This window comes from Pogoniulus pusillus, chromosome 26 (assembly GCF_015220805.1).
Source record: "Pogoniulus pusillus isolate bPogPus1 chromosome 26, bPogPus1.pri, whole genome shotgun sequence".
Classification (NCBI taxonomy): Eukaryota; Metazoa; Chordata; class Aves; order Piciformes; family Lybiidae; genus Pogoniulus; species Pogoniulus pusillus.
In genome coordinates, this window is record NC_087289.1 from 5659763 (window position 1) to 5680237 (window position 20475).

Below are 20475 nucleotides of genomic sequence, written 5' to 3' on the forward strand. Positions count from 1 at the left end.
CTGTCTCTAGAAGGGAGTTGGCATCATGATGAGAGCTTTTCTGCAGCCAAAAGAAAAGAAGTGTCTGATCTCTTCCTTTGCAGATGAAACCTATACCATTGTGCTCTTAACTAGGGAGGGGCCAAACTTCTTCTAAAGGTTAAGATAAAAGCAAAATACACCAGCAAACTCATTAATTTACTGTCTTCACTGCTCTTCAGCTCCAGTCCCACATGCTGTACACTGCTCAAGTGAATCCTGCTATAGTCAGAGGCCCAGGCAAGAAGTTGCTGAAGGACAGCCTGGGATGAGTGAGGCACTGAAGCAGGAGTTGAGGAAGTTTTATTTGTTGAGTGCTTTAGATTTTTGGGTCTCACTCGTGTCAGGCTCTGCTCTATTAAACATGATGATTCCTGAGTCAGATGCTCTAGTTTATCTCATCTTTGTGGCCCTACACCGTGTCTGTGGTCCATCTTGGTGTGGTCCTGCCACCCAGTGCTACAGGATGCATGTATGCAGGGCTGCATACTCCAGGGGCTGCCTAGTAGTGCTTATGCAAAAGGCTATTCCTAAGCACCAAATTGGTTTGCTAGATCTAATTACCTGCTTTGGAGCTCTTCCTTTCTGCAACTTTCAGAGCATTCCCAACTGAACCTGCATTTCCCTTTGCTGCCTAATAGGCAATGGAGGTCATAGAACCACAGAACGGTAGGAGGTGGAAGGTACTTCTGGAGATCACCCAGAGCAGGTTGCACAGGATCACTTCCAGATGGATTTTTATTATCTCCAGGGAAGGAGACTATTGTGGGCAGGTGTTACAAAGTATTGCATCTCTTGGGTGTCTTTACTGAGACCAAAACTCTCTCTCAGTTTCGTTACCGTGCAGCTTGGTTGGTGAATGTTTTTTAGTGCCTCTGTTCTGCACTAGCTGTGCTCGTGGAGTTTCAGATGCTGTGCTTTTTACTCTTATGCATGGGGATAGGGCCTATTTGTGTTCCCTTTAGCTCTGCAGTTAGGAACAATCTATTTTTACTCTAGCTGCAAGGCATCAAGACTTTTTCCTGCTTGTTTCTTTGCAGTGAACTTGATGGTCTAAATTGTTTAGTTTTTGTGGAGGAAAAATCAGTAATGAGGTAAAGGCTATTAAGAGCAAGCAGTTAAACCCAACATAAAAATGAAAGAAACCCCAAGGAGATTCACTCATCTCAAACTTTTTTTTTTTTCATTAGATTTAGACTTTCAGATTAGATTGGAAGATATTTCAACAGACTGAGTCTCCTGAAAACATAGCTGTTGTGGTCTGGGTGTCTCTGATGGTCTGTTTTGATACCTTCTTCATGACTGGAAGATAAATGTTCCTTTTCTTCTTTTTCCTTTGGATAGGAAAGAATGCATTTTCACCATCGACCCATCAACTGCCAAAGATCTTGATGATGCTTTGTCCTGTAAACAACTCCCTGACGGTATGAGATATGTTTTACTAAATACTTCTCAGTGTTTATACTCAGCTGTTGACACATTTGTGTATATAATTTGTCAAGAAGTATTCCTTACCAAATATGAGTAAAGTCATAAACTAAGGCCTTTTTTTTTTATCCCCTTCTTGTTGTTTAATTGCCTGTTTTCCAGAAACCTGAGAGCAGATACCCTCAAGCTGCACTCTGAAGTAGTCTTGATGTTGGGAAATGCAGAACCATAGTGCTTTGCCTAACCAGAGCTGTAATTTGATTTGAGCAGATCTCAGCTGTCTCCCATCATTACAGGAGTTACAGCTGAAGAGCTGATATGGCATTCTAGCAGACTGAAGGCTAGTGAAACTTTGACCTTGTATTTGCAGTCTTTGGCTAGGGGAATCCAGTTTTTTAAAGGTCACTGGCCGAATTGTTTTTTGGTGTTTATGGGATGTTGGGAATTGTCAGATGAGCAGAGTGTGCCTTTTAAGTTGTGTTACTCTTCTCATTGCCTCTTAAGCTTTCTGTTCTACCTTATTTGTGCTTTTACTGTGCTGTAAGCCAGCACAACAGAAAGTAATGCTCCAGAAGCCAAATCTTGATGATTCTGACTTAGGGAACTTCCCTTTTGTAAGCTTACTTTGCCATCCAAGTTCTGCTCATTTAGTTTGATGAAATCCAGTAACAGGCTTGGTTAGAAGTATTGGATGATTTGATTAGCCTATCCAGCACTAATAAAGAAGATAAAGTGATTTTAGTGTCCATGTTAGTTTTTCTTGTTAGTGATCACAGTATGATGATACAAAAGACATCATCCTCTTTTTGGGGGGGAAGGGGGTTGATTTCATTCTGTGCAATGTGGTCAATGAATTGGCACGTCATTTAGACTAAAAGGATAATATTGCAGTGCTATAAAACTGGTTTAAAAACCAGAGATTAAAGAAAATCTGAGGCTGATGCAATTAATTAGACTGTACAAGAGCAGTTTTGAGGCAAGATTAAGGAAAAATTGCTGTTCTCTTTTGCAGAATTCTTTTGAGATGATCCTATGCTGAACTCTATTCTCCCTCTTTTCCTCTTTGTCATCTGAATTACTCTACATTTATGACAGCTACAATCCCACAACCCCTCAGATGTGTAGTGTTGAAACTCTGGCTTCTGAGCCTTTACTGCTCACATATGCGTAGGTTTTAGATGCTGCAGGGAACCACTCACTGAGATGTTTTTTTGGTGCATACATCTGCATAAAAATCTTACCCATAAGCAACTTCAAGAACGTATTCAAGGGAAATAGCTGTTAGAACAAGAATCCTTCTTTCCCAGGAAGCCTGCAAAGCCTTTGCAGGGCTGTTGCTCTTACCTGGGGCCTGTTGGTTTATCTGCTGATCAGGGCTGTGGCTGCACTTTGAAGTCTGCCTTGTCTCTCCATCCCCAGTTACAGAAAACGCTGTATTGGAGCTCTTGCTCTAATCTATAGGGAAGGAGATGTACAAGTGCAGAAGGGATCCTCTGCTTGTAATGTCCAGTCAAGAGGGTTCTAGGTGTCAGTGGGATGGTACTGGATTGCAGGAGCTCTGTAGCGTGACTGCTAAAAATCCCTTTGTGATACAGAGTGCCTGCAACTTTGATCAGATCTCTTTGGAACAAGTTCTTCTCATGCAACCCAACTGAGGAAAAGAAAAAACAAAAACCAAATAGACTTCTTTAAAGAAGCTGCCATCTGAGTGGATTTCATTCACCTGCTTTGTCAGTCTTCACTGCTCTGTTGCTTCTGATCATCGTTTTGCACACTTCTCTTTCCTTTAGATGAGCCTTAGAGGAGAAAGTCCAAGAGGCAGATGAGTCCAAGATGCACCTGCTGATGGCTGTCTTTACCCAAAGGCCTTTGTTCACCCCCACTTATAATTTTCCATGAACCATTAAGTGGGAGCCTGCTTGCAGCAGCACTTTGTGTGCCAAGTCTCTGTCTTTTGGCTGGAGCTATGCATCCTCCAACATGCTTGTTCCATCCAGGACTCCTCTCAGTGAGAAGATATTCTAAGCTGGAGCCACCTTTAAGAGCAATCTTATCTGTACCTGTCCTGGGGATCATGCAGTCTGCCTCTGCTTTCAAACTCTCCTCTGAGGTAGTGGTGCTCATGCTCCATCACTGCACTGCTTGAGGCTAAGGAGAGTCAGTCCCTGGAAAAGCCAGTTTTGATGGTGGTGAATATTCCAGGGGCCAGGTTTTTCAACTGATGTGGAAAGAACCGCAGTGGAAATACCCTTTCTTTTGTTTTGGAATCTGTGGTGTTTACTGGGAGGAGACCTTGTGGCTCAGAAGGAAGTACAGGCAGGAAACCAGGTCTTGATGGTCTTCGGGGCAGTTATAATCAGTTATAGGGAGGGAGCTGAGGAACTTAGTGGGAATCAGTGGCATAAAAAGGTTGCAGGAAACCCCTCTGTGTGGCAGCTGGCCAGCTAGCTCAGCATGGGTCCTGGAGCAGGCAGAGGAAGGAAATCTGTGTTGCATCTACATTGCAATATCTGTTTGAAATATGAGATATCTCTGAAGCAGAGATGTCCCTTCTGGTAGCTGGAGTCATCTCCAGTTTTAAGACTCCTGATGTCATGCAGGGAGATGTTGCAGGTTCATTTCAGTGAAGGCAAGTAATAAAAGTAACCAAAAGCCATAGTGGTTGACTCCTCTTCATTATCCTCTCAGCATGCTGCTGCTTGAGGCAAAAGCTTGATCCAGCAGTTCTTAAACCTTTTCTTCTGCCAACTCTGGTTCAGTACTGAAATACTAAATTCCAAAGGTTGCACTTTTCAAATACTTCCCAACCTGAAGAACCCAATCAGGACGTTATTTTGTGAGCTTATTGTAAGAGATATCTGTTTCACATGCAGCTGGCAGTATAAGCTGTATCCTGTGCCCCTTTCTAAGGTCTCACCTCTGAGATACAGCTGCAAAGTTTGTTGCCCAAGAGACAGTGTGCTCATCCAGGGTATGAGCATCACATAGTCTCTGTTCTTATTAGGGAAAAGTAATAGAAATGTATATTTGTATTACCTGACTGATGTACTCTTTATTGCAGTCCTTATTTTGTGTCCTGATGGCAAATTAGCATTCAGAGATAATTGCATCAACCTGTTCCTGGATGGATTTGGGCTCTAGCTGGGGAGACTTCAGATTACAGAATCATAGGATGTTAGAGGTTGGAAGGGACTCAAAGAGATCATCAAGTCCAACACCCCCTGCCAGAGCAGGACCATACAGTCTAGCTCAGGTCTAGCACGTGAATGCATCCAGATGTCCCTTGAAAGTCTCCAGATGAGGAGACTCCACAACCTCTCTGGGGAGCCTGTTCCAGTGCTCTGTGACCCTTACAGTAAAGAAGTTCCCCTTTGCATTGAGGTGGAACCTCCTGTGCTGCAGCTTATATTCATTGCTCCTTGTCCTATCACAGGGAGCAAGCTCCCCTGTCAATGAGGGTCTTGAACCCTCATTGCAGTTGGTGAGAGGCATTCAGATTCATCTTGTATCACAAGTTCCTGGGACATATTTTTGCATGCAGACCAAATCTGTAAATGTGTTGCTTTTCTTGGCCCACTGTGAGCTGATAGCCTTGCTTAGTGATTTTTCAGCCTGTGGTCCACTAAGTGCTGGACCACTACACAGACTACTATTATAAGCCCATGAAATGTAGCTGCAAAAGCAGGGCTATAAACCCAAGAAGCTTTTTTTTTCTTTTCTTAAGAGCTCTATACTTAAAGTTCTTCAGGAATTTTCAAATTTAGAAAGGTCCAAAACCAGTTCTGGAAGTCTTTTGGGTTCACTTCTTTGTGTTCACTTGCTTGCAAAGCTACAGCTGTTCCCATCTCTTTGGTGTTAAGTACAGCCCCTATGGGAACCTCAATCTTGCACTTAATAGAGCCTCTTGATATATTCTGGAGGTACCCTGAGGATTTTTTGGCTTTAAGAGTTGCTATGGTAGCTGCAGTTATTATGACAAAGAGTTAGTTTAGAGGCTAAGAGCTTATCCAGGGCTGGCAAGGCTGCATCTCTCATGAGGGCAAAGTTGTGTCAAGAGTTAACACAGCTTTTATTCCAAATGTAAATGTGGTTACAAAAAAAAACCGATTCTTTTTTCCATCTATTTTGCCCATATGTAAAACACTTCTTTAAAAAGAAAATAACACCAAAAAAAAAAAACCCCAAACCCAACACTAGCAAACCACATATCTGGCATCCTCATGATGTCAGGAGATCTCCAAAAATCAGCACAGAATGCAGAACCCGACTCAGAAAATGTCTCTTTGTTGATGTAGAGCACCCATAAAAGGGACAGGAAAAACCACTTGCTGCCTGCACCGCTTCTATCGGGCAGCTAAGTCAGTGCATTTCAGAGGATTCTGAGGAATGGACTCGTCTTTGTCCTCAAGCATTCGTTGCTAATTTATTCAAGACTGACAGTCTCATTACCTTGAAGGATTTTAGGCAACAAGCAGAGATAAGAGACTGGTTTTGCACCTCCACATGGTTTTAAAGCTTCTTAATATAACCCTTATCAGTTGCAGGGGCTGGGTGGAGGTCTCACCCATGCTCTGTCCTCAGTAAGAGGTGGGAAGGAGTTTTTTTGCAGTAGTAGCCCACAAATCTGTGATGAAGAATACCTGGGAGGGGAGTGACCCTAGTTGATTGGAGGGCTGGAGCACCTCTGATCAGTCTCTCTGTGGAGAGGCTTGATGGAGTTGGGGCTATTCAGTCTGGAGAGGAGAAGGCTCTGAGGTGACCTTATTGTAGCCTTTTAGTATCTTAAGGGGGCTACAAGAAAGCTGGGAAGAGACTTTGTGGGATGTCAGGTAGTGATTGGACTACTGGGGGGAATGGAACAAAGCTAGAAATGGGTAGATTCAGACTGGATGTTAGGAAGAAGTTCTTCTCTGTGAGGGTGGTGAGACCCTGGAACGGGTTGCCTGGGGAGGTGGTCGAAGCCCCATCCCTGGAGGTGTTTCAGGCCAGGCTGGATGAGGCTCTAGACAGGCTGATCTAGTGTGAGGTGTCTCTGGCCATGGCAGGGGAGTTGGAACTAGATAATCCCTGTAGTCCCTTCCAACCCTGACTGATTCTGTGATTCTAAAGGAAGCACGGGATGGCTGTGGGAGTAGCTGTGTTTTTAATGGAGCTCACAGTAGGATATTGCAGCAGTTGGAAACTTTTCAGGGCTATATGTCTTAAGTGGGCCAGTCTGGTTTTGAGAGGGTTTGGTGTTGGGAGTCTGCTTTTCATTAACGGGCATGCTCCTTGTTATTGTTCGACGATAGCAGTAGGGAGGTGAGCTTGCTGCTTGCCTTCCTGAGTGTATATTTGAAAAGAGATCAGCTCCAGTAAAGAAGGAAAATAGAGTTATTTATGTAACAGCTTCAGAAGCATGAACAAACTGTGCTCCGTTTAGATGACTCAGCACAATCTGGGAGTAAAGGATGGCTCTGGACCGCGCAGCTCTCTAGAGCCGTTTCAGGGTAGCTTGAGGTTTTTCAGCAAGTTCATTTCAGTCGATGCTCTTCTGTGATCCTTTCTGCACGTCTTCTAGCAAAGCGCTGCGGCCAGGAGCACACGGCAGAGCTGGTGCCAGCTTGTGCAGATGTTGCAGACTTTCACAGAAAACCACTGCGCTGCTTTCCAGCCCAAAATGCTTTCACCCAGGGTGCAGCCGTTGGAAGACTCTTCCTGAGCTCATGGTGTCACAGCACACCAGGTGACCTGTGTGTCCCAGTGGCACCCGGCAAGTTTCCCACGCTTGCCAGGCGTTTCCTGGGGGATGGTCTGGCAGCGGTGGTTGTGTTTCCAGTGATGTACACCAGTGTTGCAGTTCTGCTTGAAGGCTGCTTGTTGGTGTGATGGTTTGGGTGTTACCCACCCCCCCAACCCACCCCCACTTTGGAAATCACCCAGACTAGACTCAGCCAGCTCTGGAAATTTGAATGAAGCTTTATATTTACAGCTTAGCAGAATAGACAAGCAGATATTTGCAGTCTATACAGTTATAGACAGGAATATACAAGGTAAAAGGTAATACAGAAACACAACAGCCCTCCCAGAAACCTGAGTCCCCAGGAGGGGGTCCCAACCACCCTTCCACTTTCTCCCTCTCCCCTGCCTTACCCCAGACGTTGCCTTGTGCCCCAAGGAAGAATGGAGGGTCAGCTGGGGGGGTAGGAAGGAAGTGGATTAATCAGAGAGATGGAGAGTGAGGTTAGAGAGAAATGCAGCTCAGAGCTCAGATGAAGAGCAACTGCCTTATCTGTGTTTGAATTGTTGTTCTTATACATCTCAGCAAGCCTATGAGTGAAGTAGACATCACCCTTGTTTCTCTTTCACAGCCTGTGATCTAATCCTTCTAACCAAAACATTCTAGCTAGCTTCAAACTAGCACAACTGGTAGGGAGAGAAGTGAAATGTGACAAATGTAAAGGCAGACAAATCCATCTAGTGAAATGTCAGGTGGTGATGGCAAAGGATGCAGCAGAATAGAGTGGGGTGTGTTTGTGAGGAGTTGCCTTGTCTGCATGCAGGGCTGTTGATGCTCATTTCAGAGCAGCACTTTGTGCCATACCGAGAGAGCTTCTGTGCATCTTTTTCTGTGTGCTGTTGATGATTAACCTGCTCCTCACTGTTGTTCTTTCCTTCCTGTATCCCTGCATTCTTTCACAAAGGAGTTCAAGTAGTTTAAATTTTGCTCTAGGAGAAATTCTACTGCAGAATAGAAATATGGTCTATGGACTCTTTGCCTTGGGTTTTGTGTCCTTAGTGACATTGCTTGTCTGCCTTTGGGGTGAGATCATATAGAAACAGATTCATCTACTCTTCCCAGTGCTTACCTGATGACCTAAGCAAATGAGACTTCTGCAGTATGTTGCTCCTTTTTTTGACCTTCCTTTTCCATTCAACCTGTTGGTGAATTTAAATCAATTATACCTAAGGGAAAAGGGATAAAACCCTTAAACACACTGGGTTTCTATAAGAGTCATGAAAATGAGGTATAAGCAAAGAAAAGAGCTTTTCTTAGTGTCCCAAATTTGGGAAGGGTGCAGTGTGATCTTTCTTCTCAGCAGACATCAGCCAGTTGCCTGTGGGCTGCAGTTTGCAGAAACAAATCTGCAGAGGGTGAGAACTTGAATCTGCTTGAGGAGCCTACTTCATGCATTTGGGCAAACCAACCAATACCTTGCCAAACTTTGGTAAAATTATCCCCTATGTGCTATGGGCCTATGGACACTGGGGCTGCTTTGTTAGGCTTGTGAACACCTTAGTAGGCATCCCCTAGGCATCATGAGCTCCAGTATGGTGCATTTGAAAGACTGCTGTAGAGAACTGACAGCCCCAAGATCATAGAATAAACCAGGTTGGAAGAGACCTCCAAGATCATCCAGTCCAACCTAGCACCCAGCCCTGTCCAATCAACCAGACCATGGCTTTTCTTGAACACCTCCAGGGATGGTGACTCCATCACCTCCCTGGGCAGCCCATTCCAGTGCCAGTCACTCTCTCTGGCAACAACTTCCTCCTAACATCCAGCCTAGACTTCCCCCAGCACAACTTGAGACTGTGTCCCCTTGTTCCATTACTGGTTGCCTGGCAGAAGAGACCAACCTCACCTGGCTACAAGCTCCCTTCAGGTAGTTGCAGATAGCAATGAGCTCTGCCCTGAGCCTCCTCTTCTGCAGGCTGCACACCCCCAGCTCCCTCAGTCTCTCCTCACAGGGCTGTGCTCCAGGTCCCTCACCAGCTTCGTCACCCTTCTCTGGACACATTCCAGCACCTCAACATCTCTCTTGAATTGAGGAGCCCAGCACTGGACAGAGTACTCAAGGTGTGGCCTGACCATTGTTGAGTACAGGGGAAGAATAACCTCCCTTGTCCTACTGGCCACACTGTTCCTGATACAGGCCAGGATGCCACTGGCTCTCTTGGCCACCTGGGCACACTATGCCATCTCAGGTGACTGCTTGGTCACCTTCTTCTGTCCTTGTTCTTTCCTGAAATTAGGTCACAAACACTTGGATTGTTCTGTTTTTTGCAAAGTTGTGTGCACTTATATTTTGCTTTTAAACATAAATGTTCCCTTTTTTCTATTCAGCTTTGTCCCTCTGGGTACTTAAGGACTGTAGGGGAAGTTTTCTTGAGCAACACTTGATACAGGACCTTTCAGCTAATCTGTTTGGTTCCTGCAGCACAAAGTAGAGGTAGAGCTTGTAATTGGAATCGTGCTGGGCTGGCTTGCTTAAGGTAAACACTGTGCTGAATCAAAAGTTACATTATGGAATTGCTATGCTTTCTTTTTTTTTTTGGTGGGATGTTTAAGATTAACAGAGACCAGGCTTGGGGAGAAAATGACAGAAACTCCACAGTGATATATGAGCCAAATGTAAAATGACCATAAACTTCAATTTCCTTAAATTTATTGCAGTAGTCAAATAAGGGAAAATAAAGAAGAGCCACAAGGAGTAGGATTGTGTGGGCATTCGGTCAGCTTTACTTTGGTATCAGACATAATTAACTCAGCTCTCCTGTTACCTGCTGATTAGTCTGTTGTGTCACTAGGAAAGTGAAAAAGACATATTGCAGTGATTAAAACCAGGTCTGTATCCTTCCCTTCTACCATGGGCTTGTGGTTGCACATGCTTTGACATATGCAAAACACACTCTGGCCTGTGCCAAGTCAGATGCCTGCTGTGTCCCACAGCGTGCCCCTGTGTAGCCCTGGGGAACTGCAGCATGTGCTGCATGGTGTGCCTGTTCTGTTAAAGTGACTTGGGGTTGTGCATGTTGAATGGAAACAGAGGGCTGGACTGCACAACCTTTCCTCCAGCAAACACCTTTCTTCAAATCAGTCAGATAACAACATAGGGCTTCTGTCAGCTTAAGTGGAAATTGGGCAGCTTGCTCCAATCTAATGGTGATTGAAAGGAAAATAGACTGAGCCTTATCCCCAGACAAGCATATTAAACTGAGTAATAAGGTATTGGGATGGAGATTAAGGAAGTTTGAGTTTGGTTGGAATATTGATTGTTGGAACATAATTTGCTAAAACTTTTTTTTACATATATATGAGAGCTGCTTGTGAGAAGATTCATTAAAAGCTTAGGGAAGCAAAAATGGGCAGGATTTGTTGTGAGGAATGAATGTTTTATTGCCCTGATTTTTTCTCTCAAGTATAGATATTTTATAGAGATTCCATCCTTATCTTATGAGCTTTCCTGTTTTTTACCTTGATGGTACACAAAGAAAAGGGGGGAAAAAGACAGAAGATTAGAACAAAATAAAAGGTAGATTGCCTGTGAAGGACTAATCTCATGAAGACCATGACTGCAGAATGTCCAAACAGCCATGCAAATACCAGTAGGGTTACTCATAAAAGCAAGTTTACTTTGGTGTAGGAAGGAGAGTTGCTCTGGGTGAAGTTGCCTTCCAGATCATCTCAATTCATAAATTCAGGACCTGGGACAATTCCCCAAAAATTTAGAGCCACAGGATTTTGTGTCCTGGTAGATCTCACTAATATTTATGGATGCAGACTTAAAAACAATAGTGGCTGATTGTATATTCATAAAATAGAATCATAGAATCAAGCAGGTTGGAAGAGACCTCCAAGATTGTCCAGTCCAACCTAGCACCCAGCTCTATCCAGTCAACCAGACCATGGCACTAAGTGCCTCATCCAGGCTTTGCTTGAACACCTCCAGGGATGGTGACTCCACCATCTCCCTGGGCAGCCCATTCCAATGGCAGATCACATTGAAGGGGGGTAAAAAAGGGCAAATGCCTTTAAGGAGCTGGGGCATGGGTAGAAATTCCCATGCAAACAGATCTACAAGCACTTTGCTGTTCATTAAAAAGGACCTCAAGGATGAGGAAAGTATTTAGAGAGGAACCACATATGATAGGTGATATCCATATAGAGACAGAGAAAACATGATTTTTTGAGCACATTTAGCACAGAAGCATCAGAAGATATATGAGGGTACATTCCCACATGGTTAACTTCAGTCAGCAGGCATTGGAATGGGTTGCCCAGAGAGGTGGTTGAATCACCAACCCTGAGTGTGTTTAAAAGCTGTTTGGATGTGGTACTTGAGGATATGGTTTAAAGGTGAACTTTGTAAGAGTAGGGGTAACAGTTGGACTTGATGATCCTGGGGAGTTTTTTTCCAACTGTGATTCTGTTTTGTTGCATGCAGGCAGGAAAGAAGTTACTGCTGTATATGTTCTGTATTGTCAGCTTTCTTAAATGGCAGGATCCCTCAGAATCACTGGGTTATTGTTTTAGCTTCTAATTTATTGCAATGCAGGAGTTTCAGAACCCAGCTGAACAGGAAAAACATCTTAGAGTGCAATTCACGACAGTGTTTCTTGATTGTGGACTGTAATGCTAGTTACAGAGAGAGTAAAGTCAGGTGCAGAGGGAAATACTTTGGAAATGGTTCAGAAAACAAACCAAGAAATCGGATGGCTACAAGTGACATCTCAGCAGCTGCATTCTGTTCTCAGAGAAGTTGAAATGTCAAGGCTGCTCAGTGGGTTTGGCCTAACACTAAATCCCAAGGTCACCTTGAGTGCCTGGGAGTGCTGGTTCAGCTATCAGTAGAGAGAGATCACAAAAGGAACTGACCTCACAGTAGGAAGATGCTGGTCCCTCCCCACTCTAAACCATTTCAGGAACAGGATGACATCCTACACCCAAAATTATTGTAACTCATCTTGAAAGCTGTTGGGTGCCACTTCCCATTCTTTAAATTCAAAGCTTGCTGATTTCCTGATAGTTAGCCTCTCAAGTGGGTCATGGGATAGTGATAAAAACAATTAATGACAGGAATACCATAAATTGATTGTCCTTTTGCCTTCATCATGTTAGCTGGAAACATCACTGTTAAGAGACTGCTTAAGAGAGCTAAGCACAATCTGCCTTGGTAGTTTCTCTCTGCCAGCAAAGGATGCTTTCTGAGACAGGAATCAGAGTTTGCAGCAGCACAGTCATTGCCTTGCTATCCTGCTTGATAATAACTGGAGAAGAGCTGGAGATCCATTGTCCAGTGCCTGGGATTACTCTGAGTAGCAAAGACTTGTGTCTAGGTCATGAGTCATCTGGAGGTTCTTCCAGAGACAGTCACATAGCAAATACTGACATTCAGTATTCTGATTGAGGTCTCTAACTCCGTTTTGAGCATTACACTTGAATCTTGTGAAGACATCAATATGATTTATAATGCCTGTAAGTGGAACTTGCAGTTTTGGCATCTCACCTGTGCAGGTACAGAGGAACCCAACTTCCCTGTGACCCTCTGCAGGGTAAACAGGTTCTGGCATAGGATTGTGTCCAGTTCTGGGCCCCTCAATTCAAGAGAGATGTTGAGGTGCTGGAACATGTCCAGAGAAGGGCAACAAAGCTGGTGAGGGGCCTGGAGCACAAATCCTATGAGGAGAGGCTGAGGGAGCTGGGGCTGTTTAGCCTGGAGAAGAGGAGGCTCAGGGGTGATCTTATTACTGTCTACAACTACCTGAAGGGGCATTGTAGCCAGGTGGGGGGTGGCCTCTTCTCCCAGGCAACCAGCAATAGAACAAGGGGACACAGTCTCAAGTTGTGCCAGGGTAGGTATAGGCTGGATATTAGGAAGAAGTTCTTCACAGAGAGAGTGATTGGCATTGGAATGGGCTGCCCAGGGAGGTGGTGGAGGCACCGTCCCTGGGGGTCTTCAAGAAAAGACTGGATGAGACACTTAGTGCCGTGGTCTGGTTGACTGGCTAGGGCTGGGTGCTAGGTTGGACTGGATGATCTTGGAGGTCTCTTCCAACCTGGTTGATTCTATGATTCTATGATCATGGGGAAGCACCTCTCCAGGTGCTACAAACACAGAGAAAAGTTATGAAGCATTATTCAAAGAAGAGTTCAAATGTCTTGAAACCCTGACCAGGCTGTTCCTGGTGGTCTCAAAGTCTCTATGTGGCCTGAGGTTTGAGGGAGCTGTTTCTGTGGTACATTTTTCATGCAAGCCAATGGCAGAGGAGCTTGGATTGGGACATCTCCTAGCTGCAGCGCCTGGTAGTACATAATGCTACTACACAGTGTTTTGTGGATTGTTCCCCTTTAGACATGCTTGTTGTTTGTTTGGGCAGGCAGTTTTTCCTCTTTTGAAGTTGTTGCAAAATTTACTAAAGTCATACTTCTGCTCAGATGGAAAAGTTGCAGCTCTGTGCCCCAGGGACTTGTCCTGCTCTCTTGAGACACAGGTCTCTGATTTCCTTTTGCCGGAGTCTTTTCAGGAGGCTATGTCAAGGAAGAGACCTTTAGAGAAAGAAAAAGCTATTTCTTGCTTAAAGAAAGGTGTAATTAGTTGCATTTGGGTTGGCTAGAGACCATCATGTGATAATTCAAAAAAATTTGGTTTCCTGGTAAACAAGTTAATGGATTTATGCTCAGCTGCATTGCACTTTCAGAAAGCAAATGGCCCTGGGGCACACAAGTAAGATTTAAGCACTTGCCTTGTTGTTTTAAAATAGGTAAAATAAAACACACTGCCTGATTTTTCTGAACAATAGCTTGGCTTCCTGTGGTGGAAAAGCAACAGCTGGGAATTAAAGCCACCCACCTTTGTCTTCAGGCTCCAGAGCAGGCAAATAACTCCCTCTTTCCATGGTCTGGCATTTATTTTTGTATTGAACTCTTCTCCATCTTGTTCTTGCTTGGGTTTTGGGTTTGTTTGGGGTTTTTTTTGCTTTCCCATTTGCTCTTTTCTCCCACTCAGTCATTGTCTTTTCTCTCTCTCTTTTTTCTTCTTCTCTCTATCCCAGGAGGGCCACTTCTGTTTCGCTTTCAATGTACTTAACACATGCTAAAGAGAAAAAGGAATCTTAGGGTTCGGATCAAGTCCTTCATTTAAAGGCATATCTGTGACGGCCTCTAGCTAATTCCAGCAGCTTCCCCAAATCTCAGAGGCATTTTCTGACTCAGTGCAATTATTTGGTTTGTGTCCAGCCGTGCTACTGTCTACAGCCCCTCTGGCTATGCCTTTTGTAACAGAGACCCTCCTCTGTAGACACTGTCCTTGCCTGTTTGCCTACAAGCACACATGAGCACCTCAGACCCATGCTCTCCTGTAGCACTTGTAATGGCAGCAAAATATTCATGTAGGCTAAAGGCCTCATTTATCTCTCTTTATGCAAGTTTTTCATACTTTTGCAAGGTGCTAAGTATTCCTTTGCAGATAAGAGCAGCAGGATGGTACCCCCCAGGACAGGGGAATGAGAAAGAGCTGTGATTATTTGCCACAAAGAGCCAGGGAACAGCCAGCTGCTTTGACCTGCTGACAGCAAGTAGGTAGTTGGCTTTCTGGCTAGCCCAAACACTTTGAAAAGCAGATTGCACTCTTCTGAGGGCTGAATACAGTGCGAGAAATAGTGATTAATGCAAAAAGCTTGGTATTAGGTTTTGAGTTCTCTCAATGCTCTTGCTACTGTTTGTCTTCTCTCCTGAGAATCACGCTGCTTGAAGATGAGATAGAAATAAAGGGGAGTGTGTATGCACGCTAGAGAATTACCTTCTGCTGTTTTGTCCATGAAGAGATGCATTTTTAGTTTGCATGATCCTAGAATTCACATATGCTAAGGTGTAAGCTGAACTTGCTTGGTCGTTCTGTCCGTATTTGTGCTAGTGCTGAGTGGGATGGCTGAAGACAGGAGGGACCAAGTGTGTTGCTTTCCATACTATTCGAATACATTCAACTCAGCTTTCTGATTTCTGGGGCAAATACTTGATAGGACTTGCTGGTTTGGCAGTTTTTTTGTGGAGCATTTACAGACTGAAAGGTTTTTTCCCTTCTCTTCCAGCTCTTTCTTGCTAATCCTTTTTTGTTTATAGTTTTCCTCACGAAAGAAAGAAGTTCTTTGAACTGTTTTGTCGTAGAGAATGAGCTCATCAGTGATAATAATAATAAGAAAAAAAGGAACAGCTTGTTCTTTGTTCTTCTGTGAGGTGCCACCATTCTCCTTTAATTTTTAGCATCATATCAGTGTTACACAAAGTTTTGGAGTGGGTTCAAACAAACCAGATTCTCAGATCAAGGAGCCAAACCTTCCACAAAACTGCTATGTGCCTGGGGCAGCATCGTAGCTCCATCACTTGGTAAGCTTTGAGGGGGGGATCCAGGCTTTTAGGAAGTTGGAGAAGTACAAGTCTGTTATATTCTGCTATTCTGGCAGCCTACAAGATGGTAAACATAAAGGGGAGTTGTTTCATCTGTGTGCAGTGCAGCAAGGGCATCAGAGCTCTGTTGTGAACAGGAAGGTGGCACCAAATTACAGAATCAGAGTTTCTTAGACTGGAAAAGACCTTCAAGATCATCAAGTCCAATCATCAGTTTCACACTGACAAGTCCTTGACTAAACCAAATCCCTCAGGTGGGGGGTGGCCTCTTCTCCCAGACAACCAGCAATAGAACAAGGGGACACAGTCTCAAGTTGTGCCATGGTAGGTATAGGCTGGATGTTAGGAAGAAGTTCTTCACAGAGAGTGATTTCCCATTGGAATGGGCTGCCCAGGGAGGTGGTGGAGGCACCGTCCCTGGAGGTGTTCAAGAAAAGCCTGGATGAGGCACTTAGTGCCATGGTCTGGTTGATTGGTTAGGGCTGGGTGCTAGGTTGGACTGGATGATCTTGGAGGTCTCTTCCAACCTGGTTGATTCTATGAAATTCTATGAAAAAACATCTAATCACTATAAATCACTATGGTTGGAAAGGACCACAAGGATCCTATCCCTCTTGTGCACAGCATTGGCCCAAGAGAGCTTTCATGTCTGTGTGCCAAGCCCTTTCCCTCTTTCTATTGCAGGCCTCAAGAGGAGATCTCCTCTTTGCAAAGGGCCTCATTATGAGGCTTTGCAATGCCACGGTGTAATTTGATGTCATACTGCTGTCTCCCATCCATCTCTGCTGCTGTGTCTCTGTAGTCGCAGAGAGGAGCTAATAGGGTACCGCTGGGTCATAAAAGGTGCCTCGTTCTCTGTTGTTAAACATCTCCCTCATAGCAGCCTTGTGATGGCAGACTTCAAATGGGATGACAGTTTGCACCCACTTCCAGGGGAAATTATTTTATATGAATAAAGTCCCAGAGATGCTGCTGGCTGCGCCAGGGGAAATTTAGGCTGGAGGTGAGGAGAAAGTTCTTCACTGAGAGAGTCATTGGACACTGGAATGGGCTGCCCGGGGAGGTGGTGGAGTCGCCGTCCCTGGAGCTGTTCAAGGCAAGGTTGGACGTGGCACTTGGTGCCATGGTCTAGCCTTGAGCTCTGTGGTAAAGGGTTGGACTTGATGGTCTGTGAGGTCTCTTCCAACCCTGATGATACTGTGATACTGTAAAGCCACCCGAGTGCCTTCAGCATTTTTCATCATGATGCTCCCTTCAGCTCTGGCTTCAACAGCAGCATATGAAGTGTTTGGCTAAATCTTCTCTACATTCTTACATAAGTTTCTCTTTGAAAAATGAAATCCTTACACTGGCAGTATATATCTAGCTTTAGGGGTTGTTAGCTTCACTCTAGGAGACTCCTAAATTTGGAATGAAGCAAGTCCATGGTTTGTAAAGTACTTGTTTCTGTAAGAAACGTAGAGTACAAAGTCTTATCATGATGCAGAGCTACCTGCCAAGATATGAAGCCTTTATTTGCTGGAAAAATAGATTTATTCATCCAGATGAAGGTGGAGCAGAGCTTGTGGTGTGTGGTCCATGTGGTGCCCACCCTTTCCCCTTTTCTTTGCTCTCTCTGACAAGACTCTTTTTAATAAATGACTTTAACTCTCTTTTCATTCAGGCCACATTTTCTCTTTTTTTTTTTTTTCTCCTTGGGAAATAACAGAAGGCTTACAACATGAAATGTTCCTTTTGTGACTTTGTCATAAAAATTAATGAGACTAGAGAAATGGTTTGTGGACCTGGAAGAGAATCCTAGTGAATAGTATTTCTCTATCCACAGAGGTCTTTCATTTTAGTTAGCAAATAAAGCAGGAGAGAGCAGTAGGCAGGTGTTTCTGTACAGACTGAGGCTGGTATTTTGTCTAACACACCCAGAAGCAGTGATTTGAGAGCAATCAGATTGGTTGATTGCTGTGCTGTATCTTCACCTTCTCATAGTCTGACTTGTTGGGGGGTGAGGGAGGTAGGGAGATACATACTCGAGCAAGGCGAACCGAAGAGCTGCCAGTTTGCATTATGTCAATGTATGTAAGAAAATATTTAGATAGACTTTCCATTAGAAGTTGAAAAGCAGGGGGCTAGCACTGACCCCAGCTCTTAGAAGCTCTGGTGGGAAACCTGAATGAAATTTATCTCCACTCAAGGTGTTTTCATTGGCTGGCTCCATGTTTTATCATCTCATGCACTGAGATCTTTCTTGGTCTGTCGATTTTTCTATCGAGGACGAAAAGTTCATGTATGTAAAAGTGCACATATTGAATTAAAGGACAGTTAAAGGCATGATGTAATGACCCTCTCTCCTTTTCCTTTAGTCAATATTTGCCTGCAGGGTCAATACATTACAGTATTGACTTCAAAGTAGTTGGTATTTTTTTACCTTCTGAGTATGTTGGCTTGGAGTGTGTGTAACACTAAACCTGTTGGTCGAAGTGTTGGTCTAAGACTTACTGTCTAAGTAGTTTCAGGCTTGGATGCCTAATCCATGTCGAGCAGCTTTCAAGCATGTGATAATATCACAACACAGCTGTAGGCAGCTTTCTGAGGTGAACCATTTAATCTGCAGCCCTTTTCTCCCAGCTTCCTAACGACTGGTGGAATTTCTTCCTTGGTGTGAGATGGAATTACTGCCCTCTCGCTGTGCTGCCATCATATTTACTTTCTGCAGGACCTTCCAGTGACTGTAGGTGACATGGATGAATCTAAACCTCAGCTCTCCTATCTTCCATATGCATTTCTGCTGCTTTTACATCTGTGCTCTGCCAAGTGTACAAAAGGACTCAAACAGACAGTTGTTAAAGATTGTTATGAATTCAAACAGTCTCACAGGCTGGGTGGGTGCTCACTTACCTGAACTCACAGGTGAGAGCACAGTGGGCTAGGTGGCTCTCCTAATAGCAGCTTGAACCTTCCAATGCTTCCTTTTCACTTGCATACATTTCAGTTTCTGCTCTGCTGGACTCTAGCACCTGGTACCCATCAGAAGGGTGCACAGGCAGATGTACTGCCCAATGAGTTGTGCTGATTTGAGGCTAATTGGAATATTTTAATGAGAAAACTTAGATTATTGGTTGTGAAAAGAAAATAATGATGAAGTCTATATCATTCATTAGTTTACTGAGAGGGATAAAAAGCCAAAATGTGAACAATTTTTCCTTACTCTGTCCTGGGACATTGCTCTATTCATTTCTCCTTCGATCTGCTCTAATATCTCCCCTCTAATCTCAGCTAACAACTAACAATGTCAGCTTTGCTGGCTTTTGGGTTTGTTTGCCTGTCTGAGAAAGACAGGGGTAGCTTTGAGCCCTTCTGGGCAGTTTCCTTTGTCTGGGAGGGAGTTTGGATTTCTGTGTTATTTCTAATTTGTATATAATTGTAACTTCTTCTAGATACTTGTAAATATTATATATATATATATATATATATGCTTGGAAATTTTGCCATGCTGCAAATGTAGCTTCTTTTTACTTCCAAGCCATCTGAGTTGTTCTGGTAAATTCCAGTAGTGATGGGGGGGAAAAGTTCCTAATCCACCACATGAATGCAGCTATGAACCATTTTGTCCTTCAAAAACGTGACATTCTAGAGAAGGGCTTTGATAATATCCTTTGCAAGGTGTATAAACAAACAGGATTGTCACCAGCTTAGTGTCTTATTACATTGCCTTTATATACTAAAAAGAAAATTAGGAAAGAAAAAATATTTATAGATACCAAGAAGTTAGGTGAATTCCTATAAAGAACCAAATGTTATAATTAGGAACTTGCTGCACTTAGAACTATTCTACAAATAAGCACCTCAAATCTAGCCCAGTCCTTCCAGAGAAAACAAAGGTCAGTAGACTTCTGTGAGGATTAGCAAACCAGAATTTCTTGGACCAAGATACTAATTGCCTCCAAAGTTGGGAATGATCCCTACTTCTTAATCCAAATTATTGCCAAAGCCTCATGATAAACTTCAAGAGTATTCCTCTCTAGCCTAACTTTTAAATTGAGGCACTTCTAGACTGGACTCTAATTAAAAGATGAAAAGCCTAATCTGAAGGGGAAACAGAAATATCATTGGGAATATTCTACTTGTGGAAGAGCTGCACTTCTGCATGCCCTGATCCAGAGTCATTGAGGACTTCCCAGGTTGCCATCAGCAATTTGGGCTAAACCAGGGTGAACTGGAAAGAAGTGCAGCTCTGAAAAGCCAAAAGCATGTGTGAGCAGCTGCTCCATACCCAGGTAATGGTGTCCTGCACTGCCTGTGTGCTTGGAAAATGGGGTTCCACAGTTCTTGCTTCCCGTTGTCTGACAGCAAAGGAATGAAAACTGGGCTCACTCTTACAAACTGCTATTTGGCAAGACTTACCCACACGGTTTTAAGGGTTTTCACATAATCACCTCTGTGCTCAAGGATTCACTTACACATGTATCCATTTGTATAGGGTAGCCACAGTGCCTGTGAATTTGGTAGTGTTCTGAGAGCCCACAGTTCTCCTCTCAGATGGAAGAGGCGGAAACAAGTAGAATTGTTGAGATCTAGGCATAAGGTGAGGAGATTATGGTTAGAACTGGGAGTGAGGGGAGAGGGGCCAGAGTGAAATATGTCAGCGGTTTGTTCCTACCTGCAGCCTACTGACCTCCTCCTGCAATTTCAGGGAACTTGGAAGTAGGCGTTCACATCGCAGATGTCAGCTACTTTGTGCTGGAAGAAACAGCTCTGGATAAAGTAGCAAGCGAAAGAGCAACCAGTGTCTATCTAGTGCAAAAGGTAAGGACAGCTTTTCCTTTTCATCTGACAACACTGCCTGCCATTTACCATCAGTTCACTTT

The 20475-nt window shown here is 43.9% G+C and overlaps 1 protein-coding gene across 3 annotated transcripts in view; it reads left to right on the forward strand.

Annotated features, from left to right (window-relative positions):
- Window positions 1–20475, forward strand: part of DIS3L2 (DIS3 like 3'-5' exoribonuclease 2) — a 206549-nt gene that overhangs the window by 105969 nt on the left and 80105 nt on the right. For all 3 annotated transcript variants that reach the window (XM_064165709.1, XM_064165710.1, XM_064165711.1), the window contains 2 exons: window positions 1363–1442; window positions 20301–20413. In XM_064165709.1, coding sequence (XP_064021779.1) covers window positions 1363–1442; window positions 20301–20413 — 193 coding nt within the window. The remainder of the gene's footprint in view (window positions 1–1362; window positions 1443–20300; window positions 20414–20475) is intronic.